General features: G+C 38.7%; 2 protein-coding genes across 2 annotated transcripts in view; both read right to left on the bottom strand.

The window, feature by feature from the left end:
• Positions 1 to 14,420, bottom strand: part of LOC129953026 (small nuclear ribonucleoprotein-associated protein B) — a 121,031-nt gene that overhangs the window by 29,305 nt on the left and 77,306 nt on the right. The window lies entirely within an intron of this gene.
• LOC129952921 (nuclear pore complex protein Nup154) lies at positions 4 to 13,842 on the bottom strand. The gene is made up of 15 exons (XM_056065896.1): positions 13,521 to 13,842; positions 13,299 to 13,458; positions 13,164 to 13,240; positions 12,946 to 13,102; positions 12,575 to 12,879; positions 12,330 to 12,502; positions 6,437 to 6,783; positions 5,740 to 6,375; positions 5,268 to 5,669; positions 4,812 to 5,212; positions 4,605 to 4,750; positions 4,034 to 4,541; positions 3,501 to 3,970; positions 3,316 to 3,438; positions 4 to 391 (listed from the first exon to the last, which is right to left on the bottom strand). The coding sequence occupies exons 1-15, from the start codon at positions 13,623 to 13,625 to the stop codon at positions 262 to 264; spliced, it is 4,140 nt and encodes a 1,379-aa protein (XP_055921871.1). The 5' UTR covers positions 13,626 to 13,842; the 3' UTR covers positions 4 to 261.

Here is a 14,420-nt window from a genome sequence, read left to right as displayed (position 1 = left end):
AATTAAACAAGCTGATTTTTATCAATTTTGCTAAACTTTTTTGATTGTTTTTTTTTTTTCTTATTTTTTGTTTTTATTGTTTTATTCAACATAATTATTAATAATTAGTTTACATAAAAAAATATAATATATACTAAAATAATAATAATAAAAAAAATCATCAAACAAAATAGAACTTATATTTCAATTGGGGTCTCTCATCTTCTTCTTTTCGTCTCTCTCGGTGGCGATGTATGAATTTTATTTGAAAACAAACAAAAATCAATTAATTCGTTGCAATCGACTTTGTAGTTCTTTGAGAGCTTGTTGTAAACGATCTGTTCCAGGTTTGGGATAACATAAATTCAAACAGGCTGATACAATATCCTGAGCTTTAGCTACAATTCTTCTTCTAAAAAGAGAAAAATAAAGACAAATATAATTAGAAGATTAATAAATTCGTAAATCAGTTTGTTTACTCTGAATTTTTGGGAATTTCTTAGCTATTTGGATTCAAAAATTTGGAAACACCGATCGTTTTGCACAATTCTTGGGGATTTCGAAATTAATGCTTAAGACCATCATATATATGAATGGGCGGGTCAAAAGAAGTTTGAGGTGATATTTGAATTTGAATTCGAGTTGACCAACCTACGGGTCAGAGGTTAATTTAGGAAGTGTGGTTTGTTGGTTAATAGAAGAGGAGAGGGTTTTTGAAAGAAATCGAATTATAGAGAGAGGATATAAAGAGAAGCCGATGTTTGTAAAGAATGTTTGCAATTTTTTTACGTGCCTCTTATAAGTTGAGGTTTAACAGATGCTAAGGGATTCAATAAAAGGGGTTAAGATTAAAGAAGTTTCCCAAATGAAGTATTGAACTTCAAAACGAAGGAATCTGAGTCCTATTCTTTTGAGATGCATATTCAAGTAGAGGTCGGAAAGCAGTCATGTAAAGCTATCGGACCACGAAAGAGTTAGACAGTTCTTAGACCATTTTTTAACAAAACTTAATGCGAGTTCGTCATGGTAACTAGTACGCGTTTTCAACACCTCATCATCCACAAAGGAACTTGGAGTTCTCCAGACCATATTGCGATTGACGCTAGACACGCTTCCAGCATCATGGATGTCCGAACTTTTCGAGGAGCTAACATCGATTCGGACCACTACCTCCTTGTAGCCAAGGTAGCACTTCGGGTTTCCAGACCCAAGGCAAAACAGAGAAATGCTGGGAGAAGATACAACGTCGAACGACTACAGTTGCAAGAGATCACCAAATCCTTTTCCGACCGAGTTACAAGTAACCTCTCTCAAAGTTCTATGCCGCCAACACAATGTATCGAAAACCAGTGGCAACATTGCCAAGATCCAATCAGAGAAGCCGCCTCTGACGTGCTCTGTTTCAAGCAGCCACCAACAAGGAACCCCTATTTTGATGAGGAATGTCGGTAGGCAAATGCAGCCAAACAACAGGCACTCAAAGCGGCGCTGCATAAAAGGACAAGAGCTGCTTATGAGCTCTATGAGCAGAAGAGGCGAGAGGAACACCGACTTCTCAGAAGAAAAAAGAGAGGGCATGAGAAGCGTGCGGTCGAAGATGTTGAGAGATTCAAAAGCAGGAATAAAGTTCGAACGTTTTATGAGCAGGTGAAACAGAATTCACAAGTCCATAAACCTAGAACCGAAGTCTGCAAACACGAAAGTTTAAACATCATAGTGGAATCGCAGTTAATGCTGAGGATATGGAAGGACCACTTCTGCAGACTTTATAACGGCGACTAAACTGCACCAACTATAGAGGAATCACTCTTCTTAACAGCGGCTACAAAATCTTCTCTGCCGTAATATGTGAACGTCTAAAGCCCATCGTCGATAACCTGATAGGTTGTTATCAGTGTGGTTTTAGACCAGGAAAGTCCACAGTCGATGAAATATTCATATTACAGCAGATTCTGGAAAAAACCCAAGAACACCAATTCGAGAACCCCATCTTTTCATCGATTTCAAGGCCGCATATGACAGCATCTACAGGGACGAACTGTATAGAGCCATGTCTAGCTTTGGCATCCCTGCAAACTCGTCCGTTTGTGCAGGATGACCATGGAGAATCACGCTGCTCCATAAAGGTTGAAAACAACTTAACACAACTTATTGATGTCAAAAAAGGTTTTCGCTGCGCTGTCATGCGATTTTTTTAACATCGTACTTGAAAGAATAATGCAGAGATCACACGTCAACACTAGAGGCACCATATTTCAAAAGTCTGTCCAATTCCTAGCATATGCTGATGACATTGACATAATCGGAAGAACTAAGCGTGATGTCAATGGGGCTTTTGTGAGTATTGAGGCAGATGAGGCAAATATGGATTTAACCGTTAATGAGGCCAAAGAAAGTACATGCTGTCGTCAAGAAGGACTTACAACACCGACGTCTCGGTCAAAACATCACCATCGACAGACTTAACTTTGACGTAGTCAAGGACTTCATCTACCTAGGCTCCGCTATAAACGCAGAAAATAACACTTGGGGTCAAACGAAGAATAACCCTTCCTAACCGCTGTTTCCGAAGGACCAAAGTGTCGCTATATAAGACCCTCATAATCCCCGTCCTGCTATACTGTGCAGAAGCATGGACTATGACAAAAGCGGATGAAAGTACCTTGGGTCGGTTCGAGAGAAAAGTTCTTCGTGTGATCTACGGTTCCGAATGCATCGAAGGGGTGTGGAGGAAAAGATGGAACCACGAGCTGTACGGGCCGTACAGCGACGCAGAATTAGCCAGAAGGGTAAAAGTTTAACGACTAACATCACTGGATCTCGTAGAGCGCATGGAAACCAATGCTCCGGCCCGAAAAGTCTTCGAATCCACAGCCACAGGACAGCGCAGTAGAGGAAGACCGTGAATCAGGTGGCGCGCACAAGTGGAAAGTGATCTCACCCACTTGGAGCGCGAAACTGGAGACATCTATCTGGGGACTGAGCTATGGAGAAGTTTGTTGGGAAAAGCCATAGTTCACACAGGACTGTAGCGCTAAATTAAGTGTGTTTATTTATGGATAAGATATCCATCTGCACACGCGAAGACTTTTGTTCTTAGCTATAAGAGAGGAAAAAACTCTCGAAAGAATATCGGTCATATTTTTAATTTCGTTTTACAACTTCAGAGGAGAAGGGAAATATGCAAGACGAGGGGCTCAAATAAAGACACTCACATTTGCTGATACCGACGCGTAAAGGTTGAAGAGATATACCACACATTTCACTTAATTTTAAAAGAACCTTATTAGCATCAAAAATTCAGAGCAAAAATATAAAAATAAATATAATATTTACTTTGATCTTGTTGGAATGGTATTCGCACTATTAGCTAAAAGATTAACAACTTTTATAGATGACTGCACTAAATGCCATTCGTTTCCTTCGTTTGCCCAAACTCTTTCGTTCATTGAAATCATTCTGAAAAAAGGAAATGCATTTAATAGTTAATTTTTAATTTTAAACGACAAAAGTTTAAATACCTTGCATAATAATCCATTAACAATTCAACATCTAATTCCATACTGACTAGTGCTTCAGGAATGGCACCTTCGCTCAATCTCAGTTGACACGCTTTGATTTCCAATTCTCTGACTAAAAATGCCAATGGAAAACAATGTCCCGATTCACCGAATTCCTTAACCAACGACTGAACTTTTGATATAAGTCGTGTAGACTTTTCCTGCTGACTACCTGAGCCCTCGACGGCGTTGTTCAAGATTTGGCCCCACACCGATTCAATTAGAAGTGGGTCATTGTGATGAGAGCAATTGAGGATGGTCAGTTTGCATTCCCATAGATCGAAAGGATCGGCAAAGTTCTGATACAACTGTGTGATGTCGTAAAGGGTGTAATTGAGATCACCTACAGCTTTGCGTGCATTCGGATTGTTGTCGATTGCCAAAGCTGAAACTGCATCAAGAACCACTTTCTGAACACGAGCGATTTCCAACTACAAAAAGACAACAGAAAATGAACACTTAAAATCAAGAGGAATTCAATCATTCTATCATACTTTATCTTCCAGATCCTTGAGAAGAATTCCATTGACTGTGGAATATCCCACTCCGTCATTTCTCATACACATCACAGCCCTAGCCAAATATTCGATCCGTTGGACGAGGGGAATATTTTCACTTGGGGTTGTAGCCAAATTATCCAAGATCCTAGCTGCCTGCGAATGATGACCATTCTTCTCGTAATACTTCCAAAGCAAATCAATTAATTTGAGGTTTTCGGGATTTCGCACCACAGCTCGGCGGAGGAATTCTCCTAGCGTTGGCTCTGCCAGGGCCAACAACTCCGAGAGCATATCATGTGCCATGAGCCACTCATAGATACACACATGTAACAGAGGATCTACGATTTGGACAACTATCGCCACAATACGCATTATCGCCAAATTGGGATTCTGCTCGTCGGGAGGGCAGACTGTACGTGCAAATTCTTGATTGGCACTTGTATTGCAAATTGTCTGATAAACATGATCCAACATAAGTCGAACCTCTTTGTAACAATTCATTCTGGAGAATAAAAAAGAAAGTCGAAGATTTGGGGAGGTACTATGATATTCATTCAGCACTCACCTAGCTGCATAGGCAGCATATCCTTCTCGATCCTCTGCTGGTTCGTCACTATTATAGAAATGAATACCAAACTCCTCGGGATCGATTTTAGCAGCACAGGTTGCTGCAAGCTCAATAACTCCCTCATGGAAGCCAGCTAATGTGAACTGAAGATGTGAACACACAAGATTTGATAGGAAGGTTCTTTAATTTATTATTCTTGCTTACCTGTTGGCAAATATTTGGCAAGGGTAAATTCGGAGCAGCGTCTTTACACAACTGCAAAGCCGTTCTTAATTTCTCGTCCTTCTCATCGGGAATATTGCAATTCTTGGACATCATGAGAATTTCTGTGGCTTTGAATGAAACAGCATCCTCATGACGGTACAAATTTGGACAGACGTCTCTGAGTTTGGTCGACACCGAACTGACACTCGCATTATCCCTAAGGTAGGAATTAATCAGAGCTACTATTAAGAGAGCACATGAATCGGCACGTGACAAAGTCAGATCCCGAAATGTGCAAGAAGCCAAAATACTCTGTTGCTCTTTGGTCAGCTGATTGACGAGAATCTGGAATTGATGTTCGCAGAGGATCTTCCACAGAGCAATAACTTCACAAGTGTGTTCTGGAAACAAAACATGTATCACTTTCTTTATCGATTTATCAAACTTAGGACTCACTTATAAAGTAATTCAAAGCCGTTAGAGACCTCTTCTCCTCTGCTTGAGCTTGTTCGTTGGCATTTCGCTGATCATTCATGTTGGTATTTTGCAGCAGATGTCCGAAACCGTTTGTCATGGTCGATTGAGCGCTGTAGGGACGATTGATGCAGGACAATTCATTCACAGAATTTGCTTCCAAAAATGCCTTGATAGCATACAAATCCTCCAGAATCAAAGTACAGTCTTCTTGGGTGAGAGTGCTGCAGAGATTTGAGTCGACGCACCGTTTCTTCCAAATTGGTCGAATCAAACGAGCTACGTAGATGTAGAGCCCGTCATGCTTGGCCGAATAGATAATGCTTGCCATGTCATTCATAGCCGGTTGCATTGATGTACCATACAATGTCGTTTGACTTGAAACTATGAAGAGAAGGGAAATAAAAACAAATTGGCCAAATATCTCTAGAATATAATTAACTAGATATCTTACTTGGACTTAAAGGATATTGGGATTGTTGCATTGAAGCCTGTTGCTGCACTCCTCGCATTGTCATTGGAGTTGACATAAACATCTGTGGAGTGTTACGGTCCGATGCGCCTGCCATTTGAGATTGCATCATATGCTGTCCACCTCTCTGGCCACTCTGGCCACCCATCATCATTTGGTGCTGAATTCCAGGTTCACCTCCGTAGAGCATAAATGCCTGAGCTGCCCACATCGCTAGATCGGTTCCACGATAGAATTCAGAACATGCCAGAAGCAGACTTGTTGCACATGCTTCTCGCTCAGTTAGAACTTGGAAAAATGCCTTCACCGCTTCATGATGTGGTCCATGGCAGGCTATCAACAACTGTTGCAAGATATCAGTTGGTTTGAGTAGCGCTATGATGTGTGCTCCCTGGTTGGTTAGGAGTACGACTTTTTTGGGTTTTTGGGCATTTCGTAGGATTGAAGTAAGTTTGGTTTTGCACCGATCTTTTACTTCAGCTAAAGACCAAACAATTCCGTCCAGAGGCAGAACAGTCGTTGACTCGGTTAGGAACTGACGATTTGGAAAAGGTGCCGAACTTACTGACCAAAGGATATCTTGATCTTGTTGCGGAGTTGAGACCAGCAGAAGAGTTCCTAAAGAAGAAATCAAAATCAAATACAAATTACAGATTTGTTGCTATTTTTGTTTGTATACCTTCATTGTAATGAGCTGAATGCACATGTTTTGGTTTATTTATGGTGGTATTTGGTGTATAACCCGGTGGGAGACGTACGTGTAATAAATATAAGCCTTGGGGTTTATTCTGTTCGGCGAAAGAAGGTGGCATTTGTTGCTGCTGTTGTTGATGTTGAATTTGCTGTTGCTGGTGTTGTAGTATTTGCTGTTGTTGTTGCTGATAATGACTTTGGATGAGAGAAGTTGTTGAGAAAAACAAACGGACACCACATTGAGTTACAGCGAGAAGATGGAGATTTTGACAATCGTCTGCAGTTAGGGGGCAAATTGATTTGATGGTCTTGAAAACCGATGGATCAACAGTCCTAGAAAATAAAAAATATATGAAATAAAATATATAGCTTAATCTCTTAATATCTAAATTGACAAAGAGGGGTTTGAAACATGAATCCGTCTCAGATGCATAACAGACTTTTGGAGAAGATCTTTAAGGTAAGGTGTGTTGTCAGAACAGAGTATCTCATCTCATAGCTTACACTGTCATGTAGCTGTATTAACTGCTCATTGCGAAGCTATTTTTTAGGACAATATTAAAAAATGATTTTAATTTACAGACACTCAAGGGGTTATTAGTTAACTTTATATGTTTATACTTTCTTAACACAGTGCGAGCATTGGGATAAGAGGAAACCGCACATTCTCAAAGTGCGGTTAAAAAAATAAATCCATATACTTGAGAGTAGATCCGGAATTGAGCTCAACGGTAAACTAATTACTCCTGTAAGTGCGATTATTACGGCTGAATTGTTTTAGAAATGTAATGTATTCGACAGAACATTGATTTTAAAAATATCGGTAAAACAACAAAAGGCATGAAAAATTGCGCCGCATGTACAGAGAAGGTGAAGAACTGTTTCCTCCTCTTATTCGTCCATACAACTTCTGCAAAAGTCATTTAAGAATACGCCTTGTCGCGTGGCGTGCTTTCTTAATAGACTCTGTCCGGTTATGACACCTTTTATCGAGCTTATATGCGATCTTCTTAGCCATAGCAAGCACCTTGATCACTGTGAATCTAGCGTTGGCCAGATATTTTTTGTGACCTCGACACGTGGTGATGTTCCACCTGGTTTTTGCCTTCTTCATACCGTCTTGCATTAGCAATAGTTTACACGTAGTGATTGGTATGCCAGTATTTGATAAACGTGGTAGAATGGGCTGTACTGTACCGTTCCTGGCGAGTTCATCTGCCTTACAGTTACCTGGAATGTATTTATGGCCCAGCAACCAGCAAAGGTGTATATTAAACTGTTGTACCATCTCTATTAGAGGTGATCGACAGTAATGGACTGTTATAGAGGTTGTAGAGACATAGCCCAGAGATTTTATAGCGGCCTGACCATCTGAGAAGATACGGATATCAGATGTTGGTATCACGTTTTCTTTAAGCCAGGACAAGACTTTTTTTATCGCCAAAAGTTCCGCCTGGAACACGCTACAATGATTGGGAAGGCGAAGTGAGTGACTTCATTTCAGTCGTACAGAGTACACATTTAAACCAACCCCTTCTTTTGTTTTTGAACTATCTGTATACAAATGGATTGACTCGTCTTCCAGGAATGCTCTATCCTCCCAGAAATATCTGGAAGGTATAGAAACCTGGAAGTTTCTGTCGAATTGCGGTTAGCAGATGGAATTGATTCTAAATACCTAAGAATTACCGAGTTGCCAATGTTGTTGTTAATCCACTGCGACGAAGCTTTAAAGCGAATAGCAGAGCTATTTGTTCGCTAAATATATTAAGAGGTTTTTGATGTAAGTGACCTTTTCAAAGTGATGAAAATATTAATGACGGGCTTTAGGTCAAGAAAAAACAATTATATATGTTGTCTTATAAAACCCGTCATTAATATTTTTATATCAAGAGGTGTTAGGTAGAGTAAGGTGCCCAGTGCCGTAGATGGGGTCGTTCGAAGCTATCCACTTACACATAGGCAAGCTCAACGTTGGACTTTATTTAATTTGTCACGGTTTATAGCTTTCTCTAAAGCAGTCCACCATACTGCCACACCGTGCATTAAAATCGATCTAATTACCGATGCGTATAGCCAATGCGTGGTTCTGGGATGTAAGCCCCATTTATTACCAATAGCTTTTTTGCAAGAAAAGAGGGCTACAGTAGCTTTTTTGATTTTTTTCTGTACATTGTGTTTCCAATTTAGTTCCTCGTCTGAGAATTTTAATTGGATTCCTTTAATATATGAAGGGTTGACAAATGGAATTTTATATCTCCTCGAAAATAAGACTAAATCGGTTTTGTGTGGGTTAACACTCAGTTCACACCGATCAGGCCAAAGTATTAGTCTGTCTAAGGCATTTTGTAAGAGTTCTTTTAAGGTGATAAAATGCTTTCTTGAAACCTCTATACCAAGGTCGACCGCATAGGCTATCACTCTGAAGCCCTCCGCATCCAGACTAATTAAGATTTCATTCACCACTAGGTTTCTGAGGAGAGGGGATAGAACACCTCCATACGGTGTCCCACTAGTAACGAATCGACTGCCAGAAGAGTTGCCCAGTTTTGAGTTAATTATTCTACTAGTCAAATTAAATGAATTCACTCCCCAAGCGAACTCTCTTCGTTTAGAGATATTAGTGAAAATGTGATTGCAGATGTGTCCACTTTTATAAAGGTACCTTCGATGTTAAGGAAAGCAACCATAGTGAACTCTTTATGATGGAGGGATTATTTGATGGTGCGTACTAAGGTGTGTAACGCCGTTTCCACCGAGTTACCTTTACAGTAGGCAATATCAGACGATGACAGAAGTCATCAATACTTGCACTTAAATGGATATCAATTAATCTTTTCAAGGTCTTAAGAAGGAATGATGATGGACTTATAGGTCGTAAATATTTTGGATTGACTTGCGAGCATTTACCTGCTTTGGGCATAAAAACAATCAGGGGTTGGACAAGGATGTGAATCTAAAAACGAGTATGAAAAGCTGTGAGCAGTGGATTAGAAGTGGCAGACAAGAGATCGTTTATGAATATAAGGAAGAGAGTGAAACAAGACTTAAAGCCATCCAATACAACTTGTATTGAACGGTTAGAAAGGTAGTTTCTTACCAAACAAGGGAAAAATTCATTAATGCCATTGCCACTTGAGTTGAGTAATCCTAGCTCTTCTTCTTCTGTTTTGAAATTGCTGTTAAAGATTCCTTTCACATCCTCCTTCAAAATTACATAAATTACAAATCTTAACGATGCGGTCTGAAGTGCAAATTAATCAGCTCCCCTCTAATTTTGAAAATGCCTAAAATAAGTTCAAACTCATTGTCGTTTCGGATATAATTCAGCTCACACGAATTGTAGTTGAGAGGGCTATACATTGCTCTATAGTCTAAAATGATCATCAACCTTCCAGGAAAGATTACAAAGATCAGCTTTGCGGAAACTTTCATCTTCTTGCAAGAGGTTAAAATTGTTTCTGCAGCTACTTGTAAAATCTTTTAATTCTTTATAATAGAAGTTTTGTTTCGTCTTTCATGTGGCATATATCAGTGTGGTAACTTAGTGAAAAGTGGCCTCACTTTTTCAATTGTAATCATGTTGTTAGGTGGTAAATGGAGCCATCTTTTTATAAAATACTTCAATAGTTTTTTTTAGATATTTTACATATTTTAACATTACAGATTTGGCTACTGCTAAAAGAAACCTTTTATTTCACATAATGTTACTTTTTGCTTCCACATGTCTTTCTTAAAAATGGGTATTTATGTTGCGGTTACTGGTTGTTATTACTCCTAGATACTTGTAAAATTTATGATTTATGATTTAGTTAAAAATAGGGCAAACTGATTTTTAGAAAAATTTTACTACAATTGTTATGAAGACTTTTTTGATGCATAAACGAGAATCCACGATAGTTGGCAAGAATTGGAAATTTTAAATCTCTTTGCAATTCCTGAAGGTTTATATCAGAATCCAGCATACAGCCTTTCAAGTAAGAGCGTGGTCGACATTACCGACAGTTATTGAAAGATTTCGCTATAATTCCTTCAAGAGATAATAGAGGGAAACCTTGTCCTTGATGAATATTCAACAAAAGTTCTGTTGTCGTTGATCTTTTGAAAGAGAATCACGTTAAACGCCATGAGTGCTAAGTACGCGTAGCGCTACGAGGCTGTGTTCCTTTGCATTCAACCGAAACGTACCAAAATGTCGCGATCAGAGGCTGCTAAATATATGAGAAAGTCAAAGGCATTTGTACAGTAGTGGATACAGCGATATAAAGTGGCTAAAAATGTCGATGATTTACCAGAACGTGGTTCGATAGGAAAAGTGAACAAAAACGATGAAAACAAATAGTTAATCTGTCTTCGCGGAATCCTGCTTTAACATTGCTGCAAGGACAATCAAAATTAATTGCAAAAGGTTTAGAAAATGATAAAAATCTACAAAACTAAACTGCCCTCTACCAAACGATAGTTGATCACAAAAAATGAAGATTGGATTCTGCAGGAGGACAACGATCCTAAATACCCTAGCAAGCTCTGTACTCAGTGCAAGACTCAATTTGGAATCATTACATTGCGTTGGCCGTCGCAGTCGCCCGATGCAAACCCTATGGAAAATGTGTGGGCATATATTAAACAGAAGCTTCGTGGAAGACGCACAATACACTTTAAAGCAGTTGTCTTACGAAATTCGTCGGATCTGGAGATCCTTGCTACTAGAATGCGCCGTCAAATTAGTAGAAACAAAACCTCGGAGATGCCAGGCAATTATCGACGCCGGTTGTGACTGGACACATTATTGACAAAATTACATCATTGTTTGTAATGTGTACAATGTATATATAAATAAGAAAGTTTTATAAATTTTTTTTTTTATAAATTAACACGACCACGCTCTTGCTTGACAGACTGTATTATTTAAATGTGCTGGCTAAGCGTAATGAATTAAGGGTGCCAAAGGTCCTAGATTCAAAAGTAATTTGAAATGATCTCGAGCCTCGGATATTTTCAGTGTTAAAGAAAAGCCAGTCTTTGGCTCATTTCACTGGGACAGTTTTTTCTTAAGCCGTACATTTGTGTTTCCAAGCAACTACTTTTACGCAACTCAAACGTGTCCAATTTTAAAGATTGAGCTCATTTGGACCATAAGTTCATGACATGGGCTTTCTAAAGTTCTTTTTTAGAGCATAGCCTTCCTTCATTCGTAGTTTTTTTCGTTGGTTTATTGACATAAGAATCTTTCCGAGTCAAAGTGACTTTGGCTGATACTGTCGAGATTTAGGTTAGAGGGTTACCTTTAAAGCTGGTGAAGGATAAGTAGCACTTCTCTAATGACATCACTCTCTCACAAAGTGTACAGCCATGTGCTCAGAGTCCGAGAAGTACATGAGGTCCTCAGAAAGGACTTGATTCATTTTGTTGTTTGGTAGCTGGAAATTTTAAAGCAAATCCTATCTCAGCAGTCCTGATCTTTGCCAACTCTTGTCGTTATGTCCCTACTCAATTCTGTAAACTTTTTGACTTCATATTTATTAATAGATACAAATCTCAATCTCGTTTATTAGAAAACGTAAGCCCCGTAAGAAGAAAGCCAAGATCAAATTTCAGTTGCGGAGCACATGATGATGTGAGAACATTTGTCTATGTCAATAAGCCAGCGTCTTAAGAGAAATTTAAGACCAACATAGCTGCGGTTTAAGCCGAAACGTTTGCCCGATTCTCGCAAATATGCTTTAAGAAACCCATCTCTACAAATGTATCCATTGTGAACTTAACAACGACGTCAAATTCCATACATTACTTTTTTTTAAATATTAGTACCCGAATTTTAAGTTTGTGGAAGAAAAAGCTTTCCTATAAAACCAATTATATCAACTCATATATCTTACTTGATTATGTTGCTTGATGCGTAAGCAATTTCATTTTGCGACAATCGAGCCACCCGCCGCATTGAATTACAATCTTCGCCCATATCCCATGCTTCAATGGCTCCCTTCTCTGTGAGAACATATAAAAGCTGCCTGCTATTGTCAATAGCAATCTTAACAATAGGATCAGTTTCCTACAAAGAAACAATTAGAAAATTCTCAATTAATTTAAAGAAAAAAAAAACTCATAACTCCAAAGAACTAACCGAAAACACTTTAAGAAAACTTGGCACCATATAAGAGACAATACCCTGTGAATGATTGATTTTCTTACATCTCTTTCCAAACCAACTTGATTCAGCTTGATAGTAGATTTCATACAGGCATCCATCTCGCCCACCGAGGAAGGTTCGGCCGTTGTTGCTACCCTGGATTACATTTATGGTGATATTGTCTGTGCTAAGGATGAAGATAGGTTTGTTCATCAGTTGCATTTCTTCATAAGTAGCCACGCTCTGCATGTTTCTACTTGGAGATGAAATGGTTTTCGTTGAATCACCAAATGTTACACCTGGAAATAATGTTTGTATTCTTTTTAAACAGTCTTCAATGGAGGGAGAATTAATTGAAATCCTACCTAAAACGATGATTTCTGTCGATGTTGCTAGCACAAGCAAGTATTTAACATCCCCAATAAATACCCCAGCCTTTGGACAGACCAATCCAACACTGACAATTAAGTGATTGAGGCCATCGTAGTAGGCTACGTCGCGAGCTTGCTCATATGTCCAAATCTTTACGGAATAAAAAGTCCAATACAAAACATAAACGACTAGAATAACAAATTCAACTTACATAGATTTCCGAGTCAATGGTCAACCACGCTCTTCCAATTTCTGGAAATAATCCCATCATACAGTGGCATTTGATATCTGAAAGACAAACAACGAATTAGTTTTTCTTTTCTTCGAGTCCAAGGGAAAAATCTACGTTTAAAATGTTCTAATATCTCTGAGGGTATGGGAATTTTGTTGACTGTTGTAACTTGTTCCAATTGTTTGTGTCCGAGAGAGAGTTTGGAAAGATTTTCATAGTCATAGTCATTCAAGCCACTAGCTGATGCCATTCCATGTTGACTTACACCAGTGAGCTAGGAGGGAAAAGGAATAGTTTTAACATAATTCTCTTCTCATTTATTGATTAGAAACACACTTCTAGTAATCCTGGTGATGAGATATCTCTCAGATCATGTCGTTCCAGCATGCTGCCAGCATAATCCAAATAGTCTGCTTGTGCAATCATTTGTGTTTGATTCATTTTGCAAAACTGAACTTTATAAATTGCTCACACTTAAAAATTTTTGTTACTTAAAAAGTTTTTTATAGCACACATAGAATAACAATTGATTTGAACTTTATAATTTAATAATAAATGTTATTTGTTTAATAATTAATATGAAATGAAAACGGAGACCGAGACCGAGGAGAAAAGAATAAAAACGTTTTGTTTTAAACGCCGGCTGTCAGTCAGTTTTTTCCATCAAATCAACCCGCCTTGGCGCATTTTTGACGTATGAGGGTGTGTTCAGTAAATGGAGTTGGATAAATGTGAAACCAACAAAATGGCAGCATTCAGTAAAGTGTTGGGTTAAGTACGAATGATCACACTTGTATAGTTTTTCAATCCTTATTTAAAATATCAACTATCAATTAATAGTTAAGCCTAGTACATACTTCCTCGTGAAGTGAACGTTCACCAGTGGAGAAAGTGAACTTTTGACATTGCTCACTGGTACACACTTGTGAGTACACGTTGTGAACATGAACAAACCAAATGTCAAAGCTTCACCAACAGTTCCCGTACATTTTGCACGTGAATTGCCCGTGAACGAAAACTCTCCACTTTGTTCTCCACTCAGCTTCACGAGCAAGTTCATGGGTGAACCAAAAACTGAAATTTGTATGGGTTCACGAGATGGTTCACAAGTATGTACTAGGCTTTAATATTTTTCTATCAATTTTATTAATTTTCATCGGGACTTTCAATTACCCCATATTTGAAGGCAACGATATTGGGATCAAAAATGTTGTTCAATTTTCTGGTTAGCTGTCA

This window comes from Eupeodes corollae, chromosome 1, assembly GCF_945859685.1.
Source record: "Eupeodes corollae chromosome 1, idEupCoro1.1, whole genome shotgun sequence".
NCBI lineage: Eukaryota > Metazoa > Arthropoda > Insecta > Diptera > Syrphidae > Eupeodes > Eupeodes corollae.
The sequence above is the reverse complement of the archived record's forward strand: the minus strand, read 5'-3'. Positions and strand labels throughout refer to the sequence as shown.

Coding starts and splice junctions, on each gene's coding strand:
- LOC129952921 (XM_056065896.1), bottom strand. CDS start 13,625: ATGAATCAAACACAAATGATTGCACAAGCAGACTATTTGGATTATGCT. Junction 5,670..5,739: donor CCAATATCCTTTAAGTCCAA/GTAAGATATCTA, acceptor TTCTCTTCATAG/TTTCAAGTCAAACGACATTG. Junction 5,213..5,267: donor GGCTTTGAATTACTTTATAA/GTGAGTCCTAAG, acceptor TTTTGTTTCCAG/AACACACTTGTGAAGTTATT.